This window comes from Erinaceus europaeus, chromosome 9 (assembly GCF_950295315.1).
Source record: "Erinaceus europaeus chromosome 9, mEriEur2.1, whole genome shotgun sequence".
Taxonomy (NCBI): Eukaryota; Metazoa; Chordata; class Mammalia; order Eulipotyphla; family Erinaceidae; genus Erinaceus; species Erinaceus europaeus.
The window spans coordinates 77,933,685-77,957,367 of NC_080170.1; the positions used below are offsets into that span (position 1 = coordinate 77,933,685).

Genomic DNA, 23,683 nt, shown 5'->3' on the forward strand with positions numbered 1-23,683 from the left:
TGTGCATGGTGATGTGTACTTTCTACCAGTTATACTACCACCAGGCCCCTCAGTGCAGCGTTCTTAATCTCTACATTTCTGCAAGCAAGTACTCAGCTAGGAAGTAAGATCTTATTTATATTTAGTTGTATGTTATAGAATAAAAGACTATAAGTCAGGGGGCCGGGCACTAGCTGCAGTGGGTTAAGCACACATGGCGCAAAGCACAAGGACTGGTTTAAGGATCCTGGGTCGAGCCCCTGGCTCCCCACCTACAGGGGACTCGATTTGCAAGCAGTGAAGCAGGTCTGCAGGTGTCTATCTTTCTCTACCTCTCTGTCTTCCCCTCCTCTCACCATTTCTCTCTGCCCTATCCAACAGTGATGACAACAATAATAACTACAATAAAACAATAAGGGCAACAAAAAGGAATAAGTATTTTTTTTAAAAAAAACATGCTTTTGTCACCATTTTTTTGATCTTCCAAAAATCAAATTATTGAGAAATGGGGAGTCGGGCGGTAGCGCCGCGGTTTAAGTGCATGTTGCCAGAAGCGCAAGGACCAGCATAAAGATCCGCTTCAAGCCCTGACTGCCCATCTACAAGGGAGTTGCTTCACAGGTGGTGAAGTAGGTCTGCAGGTGTCATTCTCTCCCTCTGTGTCTTCCTCTCCTCTCTCCATTTCTCTGTCCTATCTAATGACATCAATAACTACAACAGTAATAAAAAAGGGCAACAAAAGGGAAAATAAATAAAAATAAAAAAAATTTGAGAAATGAATTTTTTGAATAGGTTCCTTTTATCAGAATGAGATTTTCAGTAAAAGCATAGCTATTTTTGTTACTCTTTAGTAGTCTTTGGTAAGAACCATCCCTAATCTTTATTATAAATAAAAGTTGGAATATGTAGGCATCTTTAAAAGTAATCTTTGATATTTTCAATACCAATTTTCTTTCCTATTGAATGTTTAGAAACTACAAATGTCTCCATTTTATGAAGAAAGTGATCTTCCTTCTAGGTCTTTCTTGGAGTTTATTGCCATCTTGTGGCATTAAAAAAAATAGCTAGATGTATTGTTTTGATAGCATTTGGACATTTTTACATTTTGGGCTGGACAGCTTTTATATGGGACAACTTTAATTTTTTTTTTTTTTACTAGTGATTTAATAGTCGTTTACAAGACAGTAAAATTTCAGGGTATATTTCAATACCACACTCACTACCAAAATTCTGTTCTCTCAACAGTGACCACCATAGTGCTTACAAAGTCTTAGAGGCAATTTGGGTACTATTTACTTTCTCTCCCCTTTTGTGTTTCAATTTCCTGTATTTCACATATGACTGAAGCTATCTGGTAGTTATTTTTCATCTCCTTATTTACTAAGCATAATTACCTCCACTTCCATCTATTTTGTCCCAAAAGACTTTATATCATCTTTTTAAGTGACACAATAGTATTCCATTGAGTATATATCTTTGTAGGACTACTTAATAGCGCCCATGGATGGGAAGTGGCACAGTAGGTAAAGCACTGGCCTTGGAAGCATCCAGAGTTCAATACCCTGCATGACATATGCTCTGGATTCCCATGTTTCTCACTGATAATAAATCTTTATTCTTCCTTCTCCTTTTCCTCCTCCTTTACAGAAAAAAACAGTGCTCAATATTTAGCTTTCCTGAACTCTAATCACTATGTATTTGTACTGCTTCATTCATTGTGACCACTAAGAGCCCTGGAACATTCCCAAATTTCCTTGATGGTGGTTAAGAGATACTATTTCCAGACAGGAGCCATAACACTAGAGAATAATCTACAGGACAAGTTAGAATTTGTGACAACTTCCTTGACATAATATATGCCAATACAGCAAAAAACCAAAAGGAAAGTGAGAGGAGCCAGGGTTAGAATTCAGGTTTTGGGGAGTCTGGCGGTGGCACAGCGGGTTAAGTACACATGGTGCAAAGAGTAAGGACTGGTATAAGAATCCCAGTTCGAGCCCCTGGCTCCCCACCTGCAGGGGAGTCGCTTCATAAGCGGTGAAGCAGGTCTGCAGGTGTCTATCTTTCTCTCCCCCTCTCTTGTCTTCTCCTCCTCTCTCCATTTCTCTCTGTCCTACCCAACAATAGTGACATTAAGAACAGCAATAATAACTACAATAAAACAACAAGGGCAACAAAAAGGAAAATAAATAAATATTTTAAAAAATTCAGGTTTTGGACTTAGTAATTTTTTTATTTGTCGTTAATAGTTTGTTACAAGATTGTAAGATTACAATGTATAGTTCCACATAACATCCACCATCAAAGTTCTGTATCCCCAGTTTCCAGCCTCCCAAAGATGACTACCATACTTCTCACGAATCTCAAAACTGTTTGCTTGCTTCTGTTTTGTTTGGATTTTTTTGGGGTAAGGGCAAGTTCATGAAGATCAAATCTCTAGATTCCATACATGAGTGAAACCATTAGGTTTTCATCTCTTTACTTACTTCACTAAGCATAATCACCTCCAGTTCCATCCATTTTGTCCCCCAAAACACAGTATCATGTTTTTGATCACAGAGTGATACTTCATGGAATATTACTCTGGATTTAGTAATTTGATATTATTCTTTCAGATTGAAGCTACTTGAAGAAGATAGAGAGGGAGAAAGACACCTGCAGACCTGCTTCATCACTCATGAAGTATACCTGCTGCAGGTGGGGAGAAGGGGCTTATGTGTGCTTAACTAGGTGCACCACTACCCAACCCCCAAAATTCTTATGTTTAAAGAAAGTTTCCTCTTTACAGCAAAGAGTATACAGATCTAGAAAAGCCAAGTCTTTTCCTCTATCAAGTATGACAAAAAAATTGGTCAATAATGTTTTTATTCATCGCTAGTTAGATTCCTGTTTCCAATACTCCATCTAAATTCTTCTTCACTTTTTGTGAGGCTTTGTCTATCTTCCTCTCAGAAGGATACTTTCCTATTTCACTACAAAACAGTTTGGGAGCAAAGTTTCCTCAAGTCCCATTTTCATAACACCCTGTTGTCAGACAAAAACTGACTTATAGATTGGTTTGCATTTTCCAGAATGTGGAGCATATTTTAATGTAATTATTTGATGTTTATCTTATTTGTTATGGTGTCTACTTAAGTATTTTACTCATTTTCCCCACAGTTGTAATAGTTCTTTACACATTCTAAGTACAAGTCCTTCATCAGATTATATATTATAAGTATATTTGGCTTATTTTTAGTAACAGCAAAATCTGAAGAGCAAAGTTTAATATTTTTATAAAACTCAATTGTCTAATTTTTTCTAGTTATTGAGAATATTTAAATCTACTTGTTTGTTTATTTTATTTTATTATTTCTTTATTGGGGAATTAATGTTTTACATTCAACAGTAAATACAATAGTTTGTACATGCGTAACATTCCCCAGTTTCCCATATAACAATACAACCCCCACTAACTCCTCTATCATCCTTCTTAGACCTTCTGTTTCTGACTTATTTCACTTAACATGAATTTTTCAAGGTCCGTCCAAGATTGTCTGGAAACAGTGAAGTCACCATTTTTTACAGCTGAGTAGTATTCCATTGTGTATATATACCACAACTTGCTCAGCCACTCATCTGTTGTTGGACATCTGGGTTGCTTCCAGGTTTGGCTATTACAAATTGTGCTGCCAAGAACATATGTGTACACAGATCTTTTTGGATGGGTGTGTTGGGTTCCTTAGGATATATCCCCAGGAGAGGAATTGCAGGATCATAGGATAGGTCCATTTCTAGCCTTCTGAGAGTTCTCCAGACTGTTCTCCACAGAGGTTGGACCAATTGACGTTCCCACCAGCAGTATAGGAGGGTTCCTTTGACCCCACACCCTCTCCAGCATTTGCTGCTGTTCCCTTTTCTGATGTATGACATTCTCACAGGAGTGAAGTGGCTTCTCATTGTTGTCTTTATTTGCATTTCTCTGACAATCAGAGACTTGGAGCATTTTTTCTTGTGTTTCTCAGCCTTTTGGATCTCTTCTGTGGTGAATATTCTGTCCAAGTCCTCCCCCCATTTTTGGATGGGGTTATTTGTTGTCTTGTTGTTGAGTCTGGCAAGCTCTTTATATATGTTGGTAATTAAACTGTTGTCTGATGTATGGCATGTAAAGATCTCCCATTCTGTGAGGGGTCTCTTGGTTTGGGTAGTGGTTTCTTTTGCTGTGAAGAAGCTTTTTAATTTGATATAGTCCCATAGGTTTATACTTGCCTTAGTCTTCTTTGTAATTGGATTCATTTCATTGAAGATGTCTTTAAAATTTATGCAGAAAAGAGTTCTGCCAATATTTTTCTCTAAGTATCTGATAATTTGTGGTCTAACATCCAAGTCCTTGATCCACTTGGAATTTACTTTTGTATTTGGTGAAATACAGTGGTTCAGTTTCATTCTTCTGCATGTTTCAACCCATTCTTTCCAACACCATTTGTTGAAGAGACTCTGTTTTCCCCATTTAATAGTCTGGGCCCCTTTGTCAAAGATTAGATGTCCATAGGTCGTGGGGGCTATTTTTTTATTTTTAATGCCACCAGGGTTATTGCTGGGGCTCATAACCTGCACAATAAATCTACACTTCTGATGGCCATCCCCTTCCTCTTTTTTTTTTTTTTCCTTTTTCCTTTTTTTGACATGGAAAGAGAAATTAAGAGGGAAAGGGGAGGTAGAGAAGAAGACAGAAAGATACCTGCAGGGAGGAAAACTTCACAAATAGTGAAGCAGATGTACAGATGCCTCTCTCTCCCTCTCTACTTTTCTCTTCCTTCTCAATTTCTCTTTGTTCTATCAAATAAAATAGGGTTTGGGAGAGGAAAATTGACTCCGGGAATGGTGGATTTGTAGTGTTTGCAGTGAGCCCCATTGATAACCCTGAAGGCAATTAGAAAATTAAATTACAATATATATTTTTAGAAATCAGAAATTTATTAAAACAAAAATAGAATTTAATTACATTGTACTGTATCTTGCTCCCCCCACCCCCACTCCCAACCCTTTACACTGTGCCTTGGAGATTATTTCATGTCAGTACATATGGATATCTCAATTTAAAGCTTTATCTGTGTATGTGATCTGGGGTGGGGGTTAGGGTGGCACAATGGATGAAGCATTAGATTATCAAACATAGAATCCCAAAATTGATCCTCACCATTGGATGTGCCAGAGTGGTGTTCTGGTTTTTCTTTCCTTCCATTCTCTCTCATAATTGAATAAATAAACCTATTTATTTATTAGTTTATTTTTTACCTGACACTGCTCAGGTCTGGCTTATGGTAATGTTGAACCTGGGAATTTTGGTGTCTTTGGCATAGGAGGCTTTGTGCATGACCACTATGCTATCTCCCCAACCTGAATAAGTAAATCTTTAAAAATGTGTGTATTAAGAACATTAATTCCGGGAGTCAGGCTGTAGTGCAGCGGGTTAAGCGCAGGTGGCGCAAAGCACAAGGAGCGGCATAAGGATCCCTGTTCGAACCCCAGCTCCCCACCTGCAGGGGAGTCGCTTCACCGGCGGTGAAGCAGGTCTGCAGGTGTCTTTCTCTCCTCCTCTCTGTCTTCCCCTCCTCTCTCCATTTCTCTCTGTCCTATCTAACAACGACTACAACAATAAAACAACAAGGGCAACAAAAGGGAATAAATAAATAAAATAAATATTTAAAAAAAAAGAACATTAATTCCCCAATAATAAAAAAATGTGTGTATTAGTAATTTATAGTATAAATATACCATAATTTCAAATTATTTTCAACTTCTCACAAATAAATATTATAGTTGTAAATATCTAGTCTATGTCTGCAAGACTATGGCTGTTGCAGCTGGGAGATATCTCAGTGGATAAAATGTTGAACTTTTAAACTTCAGGTTCTGAGTTCATTTCACAGCATCACACATGCCAGAGTGATGCTTTGGTATTCTTTTTTTCTCTCTCACTAGGAAATTTATTTTTAATCTTGTAGCTGTTTATAGCATGTATACAACCATATCTGAGTCTGTTAAATAACTTGGTAGAATTACTCCTTCAAAAATTACAAACATGTTTATTAGCTACTACTAAATTGCTATCTAAAAGGGCTATACCAGTAGACTCCTATCAATTGATGAGTCTCAAAAATGGTTTTGGAGAAAACAAAATTCTATATCATTACTATTAATTTGTCTTTATTTTTGTTAATGCTATGTCATTGTCCTTTTAAAATTTGCTTTCCTTCATAATAAGTGAGTGAGCATTTTTCATAGGCTTTCAGACCATTCCTGTGTATGTGCATGCGTGCGTGCGTGCGTGCGTGCGTGTGTGTGTGTGTGTGTGTGTGTCAGTAGCCATTGCCTCATGCATGTATATTTCACTGCTTAATGGCTACTTTCTTCATCCAGGTAGAGAGGAAAAGAGAAAGGAAGAGAGAACATAGCATACAAGCTTCTTCCTTTGCTATAGCACCTCTCTTCGAGGACTGGGCCTAATCTTGAGTTGTGTGCAGTGCAAGTTACCTTCCCCACTGAGCTGTCTCTTGCCATTTCTATTTATAGTAAAAGCCCATTTTTTCTCTTTTGCCACTTTGTACTGCTTTTCTTACTGATAGAGCTTTCTAAATGTTAGACCTTTTAAAATCTATTATATTACAGAGAGTATTTCCTTCTAGTCTATTAATCCTAAAATAACATAAATTTTTACACAGTTAAATCCTTCATTTTCATTGATGGTTGCCAGATTTTGAGTTTTTCTTAGAAATGCTTTGTCCACTTCATGATTATATAACTTTCTATTAAAAAAAGTAAACAAGTAATATAACTTTCTATTAAAAAAACAAACAAGTAATATAACTTTCTATTAAAAAAACAAACAAGTATAGTAAGTTTTTATTTGTGTATTTTATGTTTAGCTGCTTATCCATCCATAATTAATGTGTAAATGATGGGAGGGTACTATTATTTTAGATTCAGTAACACAGATAATTATAATAATGCAAAATATTTTCAGGTAATTCTGCAAAGATATCTGGGAAAATATCTTCTTGAAGTAAACAAAATACTTTTGTTCTTTTGTCTGTATATGAAAGCAGTTGCATATCACAAAGTTCACTGTAGAGCAAAGTTGCTGTGTATTACCATTCTCTTAAATAAGGGTATTAACTTTTCCACCTAACAGAGAAATAAGAATATCATAAATTTCCCTTTCCCAATTTTCCCAATGTGTGAGACAAATATCAAATAGATGTTTGATATTTATTCCATGTGGGGTATTCTAGTCCATATGTATGGTGGAGATTTTATTTTATTTAAGTACTTTTTTATTATCTTTATTTATTTATTGGATAGAGACAGCCAAAAATTGAGGGTAGAGGGAGAGAGACAGAGAGACACCTGTAACCCTGCTTCACCACTTGCAAAGCTTTCCCCCTGCAGGTAGGGACTGAGTGCTCAAACCTGGGTCCTTGAGCACTATAACATGTGCGCTCATCCAGGTGCACTATAACCTAGGCCATAGAAATTTTATAAGTTAGGTTATTAGCCCCTAGGAGTATGTAAAAGGATTTCATGCCTGAGGCTCTGAGGTCACATGTTCCATCCCCCTCCACCACTGTAAGCCAGATCTGAGTAGTGCTCGGGTTTAAAAAAAAAAAAAAATGCAGAGAAGGGATAAAGTAGATAGAAAAGAGATAGGAACTGAAATAAATGAGACAAACAAGGAAGTCACTGAGAAGATAGGAAATAAAAAAAAGCAAAAAAGAAGTGAAGATAAATTAACCTCTTTATAGTATGGGAAGGTTTTTGTGTTTCTGGCTTTTTTTTTTTTTTTAGAAACAGAGGGAGAGAGGCAGAGTATGAAAGAGATTATAGAACCTAAGCTTCCTTCAGTGCAGTGGGTGTTGGCAAAGAAGCACTCTATTCTAGTGAGCTGTTTCGCCCACCCTATGGAGGTTTTTTGCAGGTCCCATGCAACCTTTCTAAAACCATCTTAGGACTGATAGTAGTAACGTAGTTTTATTTGGTTTTTGTCTTGGGGATGAAAAGAATTTCTGTTATTATAATGGGTACCTAGTTTGTGTTGTCTTTTTAAATAAGTTGTGAAATAAATGTACACTGTTAAATGAATCTGAATGCGTGTATTCATGGTTTTGCATTATTTCTCTTAGACAGTTGAGAATTTTGAACCAGCAGCTTAGAGAACAAAAAAAAACTCCAAAGGCAACTGGTTCTATGGAGTGTAATCTTGAATGTAAGTAAAAGAATTTTAAGCACCTATGTTAAATTATTTGTGATTATTTAAGTATTGATAATGAATTCAACATTTTTTATTCATGAGACAGAAGGAGAAAGAACCTGCTCATTAGTCCAGCACCTACAATGTGATGAATTGAGCTCAGGACTTCATGTGTGAATCTAAGGCTTTACCCACTGTGCTGCCTCCTAGGCTGCAAAAATTTAGTTTTTTTAGTTATTTAATGTGGGGATTGGTAGAAGTGTGTCATTAACGTTTGGGGCTCCAGCAGGCCAGGCTAGCTTCGCGGCGGTAGACAGAGACTCGAGAACACACGGCTGGGCAGAGAAGCTATATTTCTTTATTCACGAGCAACGATTCAAAAACTAACCTAAAACTATCCTTCTCCTCCAGTGGCAGGGGCAAGAACTCTCGAAATCAGTAGGGGGCAGGGGGCGGGGAGAAGGGGGCTTGCGAAACTAGCAGGGGCCAAACCACAATCTCCCAGAGGCGGCGGGGTGAGACCAAAACCAATGTGAAGCATACAACAGAAGTGTCAATTGGTGAATCCTTTATTGAAAGCAGAATAGAAATATGTCAAAAGGTTAAAAATAGAGCAGCTGGTTCAGTAGTATTTTTCATGCCTTTAAAAATTTTTTTATTAGTGATTTAATAATGATGAACACAATTAGAAGATAACAGGGGTACAATTCTACACAGTTCCCAACATCAGAGTTCTATGTCCCATTCCCTCTGTTGGAAGCTTCCCTATTTTTTATCCCTCTTTGGGAGTATGGATCAAGATTCTTCATGGAGTGCAGATACATGCTCCCCCCTTTTTTGCCACCGTTAATTTTGGGGCTTGGTGCCTGTACAACTCTACCTTTTCTGGTGGCTATTTCCTCTTATTGAAGGGGAGGGGAGAGATAGTAGGAGAGACCTGTATTGCTTCACAGTTTATGAAGCTTCCCCTTGCAGATGGGCACCAGAGGCTTGAACCTGGGTTCTTATACAATAATGTATGCAGGTGAGCCACCATTGGCCCCTGCTCATTCCTTTTATGCATGAAGCTCTGGGCTCAAGCCCTGGTACATGTGAGAGCAACAGAGGTGAAACAAGTGAAACTTCATGAATTTAAATGTTTTGTTCATAATAAAATAAACTTGTTGGGGGGGAGTGGGTTAATGGTATAGTGCATGCTAATCAGTTTTGTTCCCCAGCACCACATACAGAACTTAAAAATAGAGACTCCTTATGATTGAGTTGTCCTACTTCTGGATATTTACTCCCCAAATACAAAACCCCCACTAATTTGAAAAGCGCTATATAAACTTAAGTTTTTGCAGCACTACTTACTAATAGCTAAGAACTGGAAACAACCTAAGTGCCCATCTGAGGACTGACAACTGGCTAAAGAAGATGTGTTCTTTATAAATAATACATTACTAGTCTTCAGCAAATATGAAATCCTTCCATTTGCCACAACTTGGATGAACTAATTGAAATAAGTCAGATGGAGAAGAACAAACAGCTTATGATTCCATTGTGTGGTATACAAAAAACACACAAAAGAACTAAATAAAACAGTAATAAACCTTTGGCCAATTAGTGGTTGGTAGAAATGAAAGGAGGGAATTAAATCAGGATAAATAAAACTTGTTTATTTTAAAAGTTGCATACCAGAAATTTGCATAATGCCTCAAACAAAAATAAGTTGAGCTTAATTACTTTAATGTAAGTGGATTTTTTAATCATTGTAAAAAAGAATATTTATTGAAATCGAAATAGTGCAAACACAAGAATTAAAAATTAATATTAGTTGCCTTTGGAGTGAAGAGTAGGGTGGAAGAAAGACTCTTCACTGAGATTATTTGATATCTCATGGTGTTTGCAATTTTTACTTTGTTCATGTATATTCTTTCATTTTAAAAAAATTTAAAAAAAAGACAACTTTACAACCAAAGTATCAAGTAGAGGTAAAAGTTATGACTTCTGCTGATCACATTTCAAAGTATATTTTGTATTTACCTGGACATACTTGAGCATATTGTTCAGCAAAATTAGTAAGTTTCAAGACCATTTTTCTTTTTTTGTGGAGACCTCATACATGTATAATTTCACCACTTCCAGACTGACATTCAGATAGAGAAAAACAAAGATAAGACAGAGAGAAAGAGGGAAAGACACTACAGTACTGGAGCTTTCCTGGGTGCCACTACCCCATGAGGGGCCAGGATTTCAAACTGGGCTGCACAGATCCTACCCAACAAGATATATCGCTGACTCAAGCTTTTTCTCTTTTAAAAACAGGTGCGCAAACAATTATTTAATTTGTATTTCAGTGTTTTCTCTTCAGTCATTGAACAAATCACTGCAAAATCAATTACAGGAGTCCTTAAAGAGCCAGGAATTATTACAGAGAAAAAATGAAGAGCTTTTAAAAGTAATTGAAAATCAGAAAGATGAAAACAAGAAGTTTGCTGATGTATTTAAAGAGAAAGATCAAACTTTACTTGAAAGTAAGCAGCAATTTGATATTGAGATAACAAGAATGAAAATTGGTATGTATTTAAACTGAAGTTATAGCTTTATGTTTTAAAAGAAATAAGGAAACTGAAATTGTTTGTTTGTTTTAGAATTCGAGGAAGCTTTAGTCAATGTGAAAAGCTCTCAATTTAAGTTAGAAGCTGCTGAAAAGGAAAACCAAATATTGGGAATAACTTTACGTCAGCGTGATGCTGAGGTGACTCGACTAAGAGAATTAACCAGGTAGTATTGACTTATTTTGAATAGCATATTTCTTTCATAAGATGTATCTACAAACTTCAAAATCATTTGAGACCTACCCTCTCTCCCTATCTTTTATGTTATTTTTATGTCGTTTTTTTCCTGCTAATTTCTAGTGATGTTTTCTTCTGTTTCAATTTAATTAGAAATTACAGACTTGGGGCCAGGTTGTAGCATAGCAGGTTAAGCACACATGGCGAGAAGTGCAAGGACCCGCACAAGGATCTGCGCAAGGATCCTGATTCAAGCCCCCGGCTCCCCACCTGCAGGGGAGTCACTTCACAAGTGGTGAAGCAGGTCTGCAGGAGTCTAACTTTCTCTCCCCCTCTCTGTCTTCTCCTCCTCTCTCGATTTCTCTCTGTACTATCCAACAACAATGACAACAACAGTAAACAACAAGGGCAACAAAAATGGGATAAAATGGCCTCCAGGAGCAGTGGATTCATAGTGCAGGCTTGCCCCAGCAATAACCCTGGAGGCAAAAAAAAAAAAATCCAGACTTAAGCTAAATTTTTTTTTAAGCTATGTGATTCTGGAAAAAGAACTCTGATGATGAACCACAGATGTGTTTAGCTAAGTGGTTAAGAGCTGTCCAAAAGCTATAGAGACCGGAAAGGAATCTCAGCTTTCTATGTACTAGCCACATTCTTAGGACAAGTTATATAACTTCTCTAAACCTCAACTCTAAAGTGGGGGATATGAGTAGGGTTGATGGGAAGACCAATGATATATGAGAAGCACTTCGTTTGGTAAGTGTTCTTGCCATATTGTCTTGGGTCAGGTAGCCTCTTTGAACCTCATTTACTTCATTAGTAAAAAATAAGGGATTTGGCAGCAATCTTTAAGATTATTTGTTCCCTAACATGTGTTTTCTCAAGTAAATAAAATCACTGTACTTAAATTTTATATGATGCACACTTAATAAAGTTTTTTTAAATGGAGGGGTTAATGGTTTACAGTAGATACAGTTGTCAATACATATGTAAATTTCTATTTTTTGTTGTTTTTTAATTTTATTTTATTTTTGCTCCAGGGTTATCACTGGGCTTGGTGCCTGCACTACGAATCCACTGTTCCTGGAGGCCATTTTATCCTATTTTTGTTGCCCTTGTTTATCATTGTTGTAGTTATTATTGTTGTTATTGCTGTCTTTGTTGTTGGATAGGACAGAGAGAAAAAGAAGATGGGAAGGCAGAGGGGGAGAGAAAGATAGACACCTGCAGACCTGCTTTACCACTTGTGGAGTAAACTCCCTGCAGGTGGGGAGCCTGGGGCTTGATCCTTGGATCCTTGTGCGTGGGTCCTTGCACTTCCCAGCAATGTGCGCTTAACCTGCTGCACTACTACCCGGCCCCCTAAAATTTCTGTTTTCTACAAAACACTCTCACCTCCTCTACCATTATGCACCACAGCCCGAAAGCACCCATACCCGTCTCCCCCGCCCCCCACCCCAAGTCCTGTACTTTGATTCAGTACACCAATTTAAAAAATTTCTTGAGATATTTGTTAAAAGTTGTATTTTAGCTTCTGCTTATAGACATCAATTATTTTTGGCCAGAATATATCAGAACTGATCATGTCTTGGGATAATTCTGGAAGTTTATAATTCCAAATATGAAGCAGCCCCGAATAATAAGCAGTCATTTGTTTTTCCATAATGAGAGAATCCATTTAGGGAAATAAATGAAATAATAATAATAAGGGGTTCGGTGCCTGCACTCCGAATCTACTGCTCCTGGAGGCCATTTTTCCCATTTTTTTTGTTGCACTTGTTGTAGTTTTTATTGTCTTAGCTGCTGTTGTTGTTGGATAGGATAGAGAGAAATTGAGAGAGGAGGGGAAGACGGGGAGAAAAAGACACCTGCAGACCTGCTTCACCACTTGCAAAGCGACCCCCCTGCAGGTGGGGAGCTGGGGGCTCAAACCAGGATCCTTATGACAGCCCTTGCACTTTACGCCATGTGCACTTAACCTGCTGTGCTACCATCCAGCTCCCTAATTATATATTTTTAATGAAAGAGAGATACACAGAGAGGCCAGAGCACTGCCTTATGGTGGTGGTAGGGGTTGAACTTGGGACCTCAGAGTCTCAGGCATAAGTTTTTTATGCTGTCTCCCCAGCCCCTATTGTTGTAATACTGAATACCTTTTTATATACTTTTTAAAATATTTACTTGATAAAGACAGAAATAAATTGAGAGGAAATAGAAGATAGAGAGAGAGAGAGAAGGAGTGACACTTGCAGCCCTGCTTCACTGCTTGCAAGCCCCTTGTAGTTGGGGACTGGTGTTTGAACCTGGGTCCTTGTGCATTGTAACGTGTGCTCAACCAGGTGAGCCACCACTCTGTACAAAAAAAGGAAATAATAATAATATATATTAATTTAGCTTTGTAAACATTTGAAGTGATTATATAAGCTTATATAAGCTCTGTTAATATAGAAATACTTTTTTCACATCCACATTTCATAAAATAGCTATATTCACACTTGTATTGAATACTTCCACTCAGATTTTTATATTAAAATTTTTTTTATTTATTCCCTTTTGTTGCCCTTATTGTTTTATTGTTGTAGTTATTATTGTTGTTGTTATTGATATCGTTGTTGTTGGGTAGGACAGAGAAATGGAGAGAGAAGGGGAAGACAGAGAGGGGGGAGAGAAAGATGTGAAGTTCCTCCCCTGCAGGTGGGGAGCCGGGGGCTCAAACCAGGATCCTTACTCTGGTCCTTGCGCTTTGTGCCACGTGCACTTAACCCGCTGTGCTACCGCCTGACTCCCTTCCACTCAGATGTTTATTGAACAGTGGGGGGAAAGTAGTAGATACTTCTTGTACTTACATAGTATTAGAATTAATTAAACTCTAGTCAGAGTATCTAAAATACAGACTTTTCTTGGTCAAAGAAGTTGAAAGTTCATTTTATGAAAAACTTTATAAGGTAAAAAAAAAAAGCAGTTGCTCTTTCTTGAGTAGTTCTGGGGTAAAATGTCTAATTGTCAAGTACTTATAGCAAAAGTAGACAATCACAAAATATACTCTCACATGTATATATGTAATATATATTATAATATACACATATTTTATAATCTTGTTTATATGAAAGGTCCAGAAAAGGTCCAGAAAAGTTCATGAAAATAAAGAATACTAGTAGGTGCTAAGGATTGAGAAGAGAGGAAAGAATGAGATGTGACTGCCAATGGGTACAGTTTTTTTTCTTTATCTTTTTCTTTTTAAAAAATGTTTTTATTGGGGGAATTTATGGTTTATAGTCATTAGTAAATACAGCAGTTGGTACATTTGTAATATTTCTCAGTTTTCTACATAACACTCTTAAGACCCCACCTATATTCTCTTCCACCATCATGCTCTAGGACCTAACCTTCACCCAAGAGTTATTTACTTTGGTGCAACATACAGCTTTTTTTTCTTCCAGGTTTATCACTGGGGCTTGGTGCCTGCACTGTGAATCCACTGCTCCTGGAGACCATTTTTTCCCTTTTGTTGCCCTTGTTGTTCTTACTGTTATTGTTGTTGTTGGATAGGACAGAGAGAAATCGAGAGAGGAGGGGAAGACGGGGAGAGAAAGATAGACACCTGCAAACTTGCTTCACCACTTGTGAAGCAAACTCCCTGTAGGTGGGGAGCCAGGAGTTCCAACCAGGATCCTTGTAAGGGTCTTTGTGCTTCGTGCCATGTGCGCTTAACCTGCTGAGCTATTGCGGGGGGGGGGGGGGGGGGATCCAGTTTCTTTTAAGGGTGTTAAAATCTTGTGAGTTTAGAAGTGACGGTTATATGACTATAATAAACTAAAATCCATTATGTTGTATATTTTAAAAGGGTGAATTTTTAGTACATAAATTACGTCTCAGACTTTCTTTTAAAGTATGTATGGTTTACGTTTGGAAATTAAAAAGTAGAACAGAGGGAGTCGGGCTGTAGCGCAGCGGGTTAAGCGCAGGTGGCGCAAAGCACAAGGACGGGCATAAGGATCCCGGTTCGAACCCCGGCTCCCCACCTGCAGGGGAGTCGCTTCACAAGTGGTGAAGCAGGTCTGCAGGTGTCTATCTTTCTCTCCTCCTCTCTGTCTTCCCCTCCTCTCTCCATTTCTCTCTGTCCTATCCAACAATGACAACAACAATAATAACTATAACAGTAAAACAACAAGGGCAACAAAAGGGAATAAATAAATAAAATAAATATTTTTTTTAAAAAAAGTAGAACAGAATGTCACCATAGTGAACTTCCATTTGTGGTTGTTTAAATATCTATCGCTTGGTAGCATTGTCTTGTTTCTAAGACATGTGGCTCTCAGCAGACCCAAACAGAAAATGAAACAGGATTTAGTTTCCTGGAAGTTTTCATCTCATGGCCACATGCAGTGGGGACTTGTCACAAGCAGTTAAGCAGGTTTTCAGGTGTCTCTCTTTCCCTCTCCCTATCTCCTTCTCCCCTCTCAGTTTCTCTCTATCCTATTCAATAAAATAGAAAAAGGAAAAAAGGCTGCTAGCTGTGGTGGAATCATAGTGCTCACCCCAGTGATAATCCTGGAGGCAAAAACAAAACAAACGAGCAGAAGAACCTGATAGAGTCATTTAAGAACAGTTTTTCAGAGTAACTAAATAATAATTCTAGATATTACCATAAATGGTAACCCAAAGAAATAAAGCTATCTATCTTACTTTCACAACTGTTAGGTACTTGAACTAGGACCTGAATCAAGATTTTAATTTCTCTCTTCAACCTTGCTTCTTCTTTTGAAAAGGACAATTTATCTCTGAGAAATGATCTGTTGCTGAGAGACTCTTCTACCTTTGTAGAAAAATATCTTTGGACCTGCTCTTTCTTTCAGATTAGCACGCAGTTGACCATTTCCAAAATTTATTGGGAATGAAAAAAGGATTACTTCCAACTGGAGCCTCTTAACATTTACCCTCACTTAGAAGCATAGGAATTGAGATGAAAGTGTCATTTGTTAGTCATTGTTTACCACTTACTTTAGTAAAGTCTAAAAAATGTAGACATTTTACTTTTGTCAATGCTATCAAGAATTTCCCCGGGCGGGGTAGATAGCATAATGGTTATGCAAAGACATTCATGCCTGAGGCTCCAAAGTCCCAGGTTCAGTCTCCATCTCCTGCACCACACAGAGTTGAGCAGTGCTCTGGTAAATTAATTAATTAATTAATTAAAAACCCCCCTCTAATTTTCTTCTATTACTGTCAAGGACTTTTTCTTAATGTTGGTTTATTGTTGGGCATAGATCTTACCTCCTATACTAGCTCACCTCACATTTAGTTGCCTCTAGAAACACAGTGGGCAGCCTTAGTATAGTGTCTTATAGGGTCTGATGCTATCCTCCATTTTCTGAATTTTCAGTGGCAAAATTAAAATGCTAAGTTTACCCACTGATGGAAGTTTTTGTTTAGTCTTATAAATTAAAAAAGCAAAATGGGAGCCCAGTAGAGCACACACTTTACCATGACTGGGAATGAGTCTCCAGTCACCATGTGGAAATAGCCTGCACAGTGAATTTTCACAAGCAGTGGAGCAATGCATGTGCATGGACCTAGACTTAAGCTAAGCACCACATGGGAGCAATAATTTTCAGTGTCTCTGATTAGAAATTGAACTTTTAAAATATGCTTGTCGGCTAGTTGTGATCTTTTAAAATTGCCTGTTAATATCTTTTTTTTTTATTTGCTTTTTTTTCCCTACCAAGGAAATAATATAATGCAATTCAAATAGACTAAAGGCTGGTGTATTAGATAATTTTGGTAGGACTAATAATAGTTGTGATCATTTAACCTGAAGCTCTGTTAAGCACTTATCCCATTTATATTGTTGTTTTATCTTGTTTAGTGTTCATTGTAATTTTCAAGTTGGTGTTTACATTTTGTTGTTTAGGAACTTGAGGTTCAGAAAAGTTGAATATTAAAGATCAAAGCAAGTAGTTAATGTTAGAATTTTTTTTTCCTGTTCAGTCTGACTTCAGACTCTGTTTTTCCTTCTATTGCACTTTTCCTGGTATCTGGCTAGTGCTGATACCTAGTTATTCCAGATAATCAATCTCTAGTTATACTTTCTTCTCCAGTTTTGTTTCAGTGTTTTTTGCATATATTTTTTATACTAAGAGCTAAGAAATAATTATTAACAGAATCCACTAGCAAATGAGTAGTATGTTTGCCATTTTTCAGTGTTGTTCAAGAATAAAGCATCTTTGTACCTTAGTATAGTCCTGAACTTCATTTTTAGACATAATATTAGATTTAAAACAGATGAAGATTTTTTTTAATCATTCATTTTAATATACTCATTACAAAGCATATTCTTCAACTTTATTTCTAGTTGCTTTTTTTTCATGTCAGAAACCTGGAACTGACCTCAAATCCTTTCTTTTAGAGATGAGGTGTATGTAAATAAATGAAAGAAATGAGCAAAAAGAAATAATTAGTGTGCTAAATTCTTCTTAACAGAACTTTACAGAGCAGTATGGCAAAGCTTCTCTCAGATCTTAGTGTGGACAGTACTCGATGCAAGCCGGGGAATAATCTTACCAAATCACTTCTGAACATTCATGAAAAACTTCAGTATGACCCAGTCCCTATTCACACATCCATAATGAGCTACCTAAATAAGTTAGAAACAGATAATATGTTCACACATTCAGAGCCACTCTCTACAGTTAACAATGAAGAAAACACAGTACCTTCTAGATCCTGTGAAGATATTCTGCCTTCTAAAGGCTCTCAGCATAGTAGGAGCACAGAGGAACTATCACCACCTGGAATCATTTCTACCCTTTCAAAAAATTCTGATGAGGAAATCGAAGTTATGACTTTAGTTGAAGATGAGTGCAATTTGGATAATACAATTTACATCCCATTTGCTAGAAGCACTCCTGACAAGAAACCACTGTCTAAAAGATTATCCCCACAGTCTCACAGCAGTGTAAATCCATCTCATCTGATTAGCAACAGTGGCCTTGCTATCTCTGAAAAAGAAAATACACTGTGCGTAGCTGGAGTTTGTTCTTTTTCCAAAAAGGAAGCAGAAGATACACCTGAGAAGCTTTCCAGAGCAGCTGATCTGGAGGATAAGCAGCTCCTCAAGAAAATAAAGGAAGTAATTGGTAAAATCCCATCTGCCACCGAGAAGCCAGAGGACCTTGCTGTGCAGCTTGGTCCCTCGGTTTGTCCGGGCAGCAACACTCAAGTGAAAAATAGAGCCATCTCTGAAGGTAGCTTTTTAAATTCTGACTTGATGTCAGATTGGAGCATCTCATCTTTTTCTACATTCACTTCCCGAGATGAACAAGACTTCCGAAGTGGTCTTGCAGCCCTTGATGCCAATATTGCAAGACTCCAGGAGTCCTTAAAGACTGACTTTCTGGAGAAATGAATTTAAAAGTAAACAGATTGAGTACTTTTTTTGTTTTTTAAGAATAGAACTTGATTACATTGAATGTATACTTTAAATTTATTTAGAGAAATAATGTTTTATGTTAATTATGGAATAATAGATTGTATGAATAAAATTGATTATTGGAATATATTGATATGGGAGCTTGTAAAAACAAGTCATCTTGAAAAATTGACATTTTCTAAAAGAATTTTTTAGATAACAAGGGTAAAATTTATTGTAAATAACATATTATTTTGGTCCTTAGCAGTTATAGGGGTTGTTCTTATTTACCCAACTGGTGTAAAGGTGCAGCATGGGAGGATTCTTTTCTTATCCTGAAGGATAATAAGGGAATCTAGGTCCAATTTTATTAAAATCAAACTAGTTTCTTTCATGATTCCTGTTTCTTTTTTCTTTTTTTTTCTTTTTTTTTCCTGTTTACTTTTTCAATGGTGCATTGTATTTTTATGTGATACGCTCTGTGCTCCAAGCTAGTGTTGTTGATGAAATATATAAACATCTCTTTTAAGAGGAAAAGTGCCAATATCTGTATCTTTTAAAAGCATTGATTGGTCCAAGAAAATGCAAAATAACATCCTAATGTACCATATTTTAAACATTGTCACTTTTACTTATTTTTATCTGATGCACGTTTAATTATGATCTTTAAGCAAAGTTGAACTAAAAAATGCTAACAGTCCTTAGGTTTTGAAATTTAGGTCTCTTCAATAAGAAATATTTACTTGGTTTTTGTCATTCTTATATGACAAAATATCTGAATGTGGTAAGTGTTTATAAATCTTATAATAGTTATAATTCTGCCTTTCTAAACCAATTGTTTCAGCAACTTACCTGAGAACATTTTCAGTCTATAAGAAATATGAACTAAGTTGTCTCTGTTCCTCTTACTCTTCCTACTACTTGGTATAACCCCCTTCATAAATAGCATATTTTTACTCTTGGAAAACTGAGTGTTCTGCTGGCACTAATACTCCATATAAGTTACCTGCCTGGTGTCAGTGTGTTTAGTGCTTGGGCAGGCATTAGTGTTCTGCTTGTCCCAGAACCTTCCCTGCTACTTTTGAAAGTGTTGATTATTTCTTGGATAGAGACAGTCAGAAATTGAGAGGGAAAGGGGTGATAGAGAGGGAGAGAGACAGAGAGATACCTGCAGCCCTGCTTCATCACTTGCAAAGCTTTCCCACTGCAGCAGGTGGGGACCGGGGGCTCGAACCTGTGTCCTTGCGCATTGTAACCTCTGTGCTTAACCAGGTACGCCACCACCTGGCCCCTCGTGTTAATGTTTTTTTTTTTTTTTTTCCTCCTCCAGGGTTATTGCTGGGCTCGGTGCCTGCACCATGAATCCACCGCTCCTGGAGGCCATTTTTTTTCCCTCCTTTTGTTGCCCTTGTAGCTTCGTTGTGGTTATTATTATTGCCCTTGTTGACGCAATTCGTTGTTGGATAGGACAGAGAGAAATGGAGAGAGGAGGGGAAGACAGAGAAGGGGAGAGAAAGACAGACACCTGCAGACCTGCTTCACTGCCTGTGAAGCGACGCCCCTGCAGGTGGGGAGCCGGGGGCTGGAACCGGGATCCTTACGCCGGTTCCTGCGCTTTGCGCCACATGCACTTAACCCACTGCGCCACCGCCCGACCCCCCCCTCCCCCCCCCCCCCCCCCCCCGTGTTAATGTTTTTAAAGTGAACCCCGGTGTAGTCTCTGACATGTCTAGGTTCTACACATAGACATTTCTTAAGTATACAAATATTTGATTTTAAACTACTTTTCACAGCTTGTCCATTAATATTTAAATTTTTCTTACTTTAGTATTTATAAATGGATCCCTTGGTTTATTTGAAGGCAATAGCCTACACTCTTTTATACCACTTCAGAGATAGCAAATAGTAAAACAAGGAAGAAAACTTACCTGTGTCCTCCCAAATACTCAGTTTATTTTTTATACCAGAGGTCTCATTAAGATTCAATACCTACACAACTCCACCATTTTCAGTGAGCATTTCTTTTGCATGCATATATATATATATATGAATAGAGATAGAAATAAAGAGGTAAAGAGGATGAGAGAGGAGAGGAGAGTTACCTACAGCTCTTTACCATTTGAGAAGTTTATTCCCTGCATGTGTGATCCAAGGCTTGAACCTAGGTTGTCACAAATGGTAATGTGTGTTGTCTACCTGGTGAGCCACTACCTAGCTCTGGTGATTGCCCTATTTTGTGCTTAACACAAACAGGCATCCTTTTATGCAAAAAAAAAAAAGAAAAAAAAGTTAATGCTTACGGATAGTACTAATTTGGGGTTAATTTGATTGAAGAACAGATGAGATGGGAAAATAGAAGGGCCGTTACTGTTTGATATGTATTTAATACATATGATATAAAGGCTACTTATTTGATGTAAGACCTATACATGGCATAAAAGAATGAAAGTATTTATTTTCATTTTTACTTATTTATTTTTACCAGAACACTGCTCAGTTTTGGATTATGGTGCTGCTAGGGATTGAACCTGGACCTTTGGTGCCTCAGGCATCAAAGTCTTTTTGAATAACCATTATGCTATCTCCCCAGCCTTGAATTTGATTAAATTTCAAGGTGGACTATGACTCTAGCAAAATGGATAGAATAAATTGTTTCATAGAAGTTTAGTTTAGATGGAAGCCAAAGGATGATAGTGGAAGACCTAAAAAACATTAAGATGTATTTGTGTGTTGAGGAATTTTTAATATTTGGATAATCCTGTGAATGTCCTAAAAGGATTACCTTTATAGAAAGATGATAACAATAAAATGTAGGTGTTGGTTGGATGGTATATTAAGAGAATGATGGGTACTCCAATCTTATCAAAATAGAGAGGACTTCAGATTATAATATAACACATATGGTACAATTTAAGAGTTGGATATGTTGGATTGTGGCTAATCAAGTTTTCAGGAGTGTTTGGGTGTCTTTGATGTTCTCTTTTAAATTGAGAACACTAGATGAAATTGGGGTGTTCTTAAAATTTCATGGGGTGGTATAAAATAGAAATTAGGAGGGAGAAGCTGCAGACCACTTAGAAAGCAATTGCTCTAGTCTATAGAATTTTAAGCCTTTTATAGTAAACATGAATGAAAAGAGATTGAAATTTTAGAAGGTGAAAGCAAAGATGACTTTGAGGTTTCCAGTTTGATCATTTTGAGTCACACTGAACAATAGCTAAACTGAAAAATTAAGTTCTTGGTTAAGTTCATGTTAACAAGTTCTAAGTGAAATCTTAATACAATGCTAATAGTGGAGTGCAGAATAGAAAAGAAAGAACCACATCCACAGTAGTCCTCTTTTGGTCTTCATACCATGAGTCTCACCATTGCAGTCTTAAGAAGGGTCAGACCTACCCCACGTCCCATCCCTTTCCCAAATTCTTCAGATACTGCAAGTATGAAAACATATTAGTAGAGTATCCCTAAGCCTCTGATAGGATGGATTTATTATTTATTGATATATTGGGTGTAGAATGTAAAAGAGACATCCATTAACATTTTGGAAACATGCTACTGTCACTTCCTGAATTTTTGGTAGTAATATAACAAACTCTTTACAATGATTTAGTATTTTTGAGTATCACTGAAGATACAGTTTGACCTTATTTGATCAAGTCTTTTCTGGACTATCCTTTTTGAGGGCTCCTTCTGACACTTTTATCTATTTTTCAAACCCATGGTACTTCTTTTTGTTTACTTTTTAAACACCTGTATTGATGTATGTATCAACTTACATAGCAGTCCTTCATACCCTGTAATCAGCTTAAGTACATGAACAAGGATATATTCAGACCTGTTAGACTTGATCTGCCTACTTGTTATTAAGACAATCACTATTTTTTGGACTTAGCAAAATCCTTAATAAACTATCATCTAGAATTCCCTTGATTTTTCTCTTGGTGTTAAGTTTATGCTAGTAGCTTTTTTATATACATGTAAGTCTGTAGCATTTACTTCTCTGCAAATTGTTCTGTATTCCTATTATTATTAATTTCTAAAGCAAAATCTAGTTGTTTAACAAATTTATGTATGTGACTGCTTAAGATAGGAAGAAACTAAAGTCTTGTAAACATTTAGAAAGGAAGAAAGTTGGGGGTGGGGGTATCATGTCACCTGTGCAGGAATAGTTTATCTCACCAACCTACCACACTGGTTTGTGGGAGGGATAATTGTAAGCAAAGCATTGAAGACTACACTGTACAATTGGTGTCTTCATTAAAAATTTGAAAAGGTTTCACCTTCTTACTCTCTCTAATACTTCTAGTTTGTCAGTTTTTTTTTAATTTCTTTATTGGGGGGTTAATTTTTTTAAAATATTTATTTTATTTATTTATTCCCTTTTGTTGCCCTTGTTTTATTGTTGTAGTTATTGTTGTTGTCATTGTTGGATAGGACAGAGAGAAATGGAGAGAGGAGGGGAAGACAGAGAGGAGGAGAGAAAGATAGACACCTGCAGACCTGCTTCACCACCTATGAAGAGACTCCCCTGCAGGTGGGGAGCCAGGGTTCGAACCGGGATCCTTATGCTGGTCCTTGTGCTTTGCACCACCTGCGCTTAACCCGCTGTGCTACAGCCCGACACCCAGGGGGATTAATGTTTTATAGTCAACAGTAGATACAATAGTTTGTACATGCATAACATTTCTCATTTTTCCACACAATACAACCCCCACTAGGTCCTCTGCCATTCTGTTCTAGGATCTGAGCTCCCCCCCTCACCCACCCACTCCAGTCTGTTTTACTTTGGTGCAATACACCAACTCCATTCCAAGTTCTGCTTAGTGTTTTCTCTTCTGATCTTATTTTTCAACTTCTGCCTGTGAATGTGATCATCCCATATTCATCCTTCTGTTTCTGACGTATTTCACTTAACATTATTTCTTCAAGCTCCATCCAAGATGGCCAAAAAATGGTGAAGTCACCATTTTTACTCTGAAAATGTCCAATAGTTCTAGTTTATCTCTTCATTTAGCTCCTTTGTTTCTTTATTGATTTTCTGCCTGGATGATCTGCCAAGCTGAGAGAGTGGGGTGTTGAAGTCCCCTACTATTACAGTGTTGCTATTAATATATTGCTGTAACTCTTTCAGTAGATGTTTGTTGTATTTAGATGGCCTCACCTTGGGTACATAGATGTTGATAATCATTAAGTCCTCTTGATCCTCTGAGCACTAAGTAATATCCATCCCTGTCTTGTTTTAATGCTTATTTATTTTAAGATCTATCATATCAGTTATGAGCATAGCTG

The 23,683-nt window shown here is 37.2% G+C and overlaps 1 protein-coding gene across 2 annotated transcripts in view; it reads left to right on the top strand.

The window, feature by feature from the left end:
- The window catches only part of CCDC14 (coiled-coil domain containing 14), a 53,678-nt gene extending 33,850 nt beyond the window's left edge, over positions 1-19,828 (top strand). Inside the window, exons 10-13 of one of the 2 annotated variants that reach the window (XM_060198254.1) lie at positions 8,142-8,224; positions 10,549-10,725; positions 10,843-10,975; positions 17,467-19,828. In XM_060198254.1, coding sequence (XP_060054237.1) covers positions 8,142-8,224; positions 10,549-10,725; positions 10,843-10,975; positions 17,467-18,391 — 1,318 coding nt within the window. In that variant the 3' untranslated portion in view covers positions 18,392-19,828. Of the gene's footprint in view, positions 1-8,141; positions 8,225-10,548; positions 10,768-10,842; positions 10,976-17,466 lie in introns of both variants that reach the window. The other variant, XM_016190725.2, reaches the window with a different exon arrangement.
- The last annotated feature ends 3,855 nt before the right edge of the window (positions 19,829-23,683 follow it).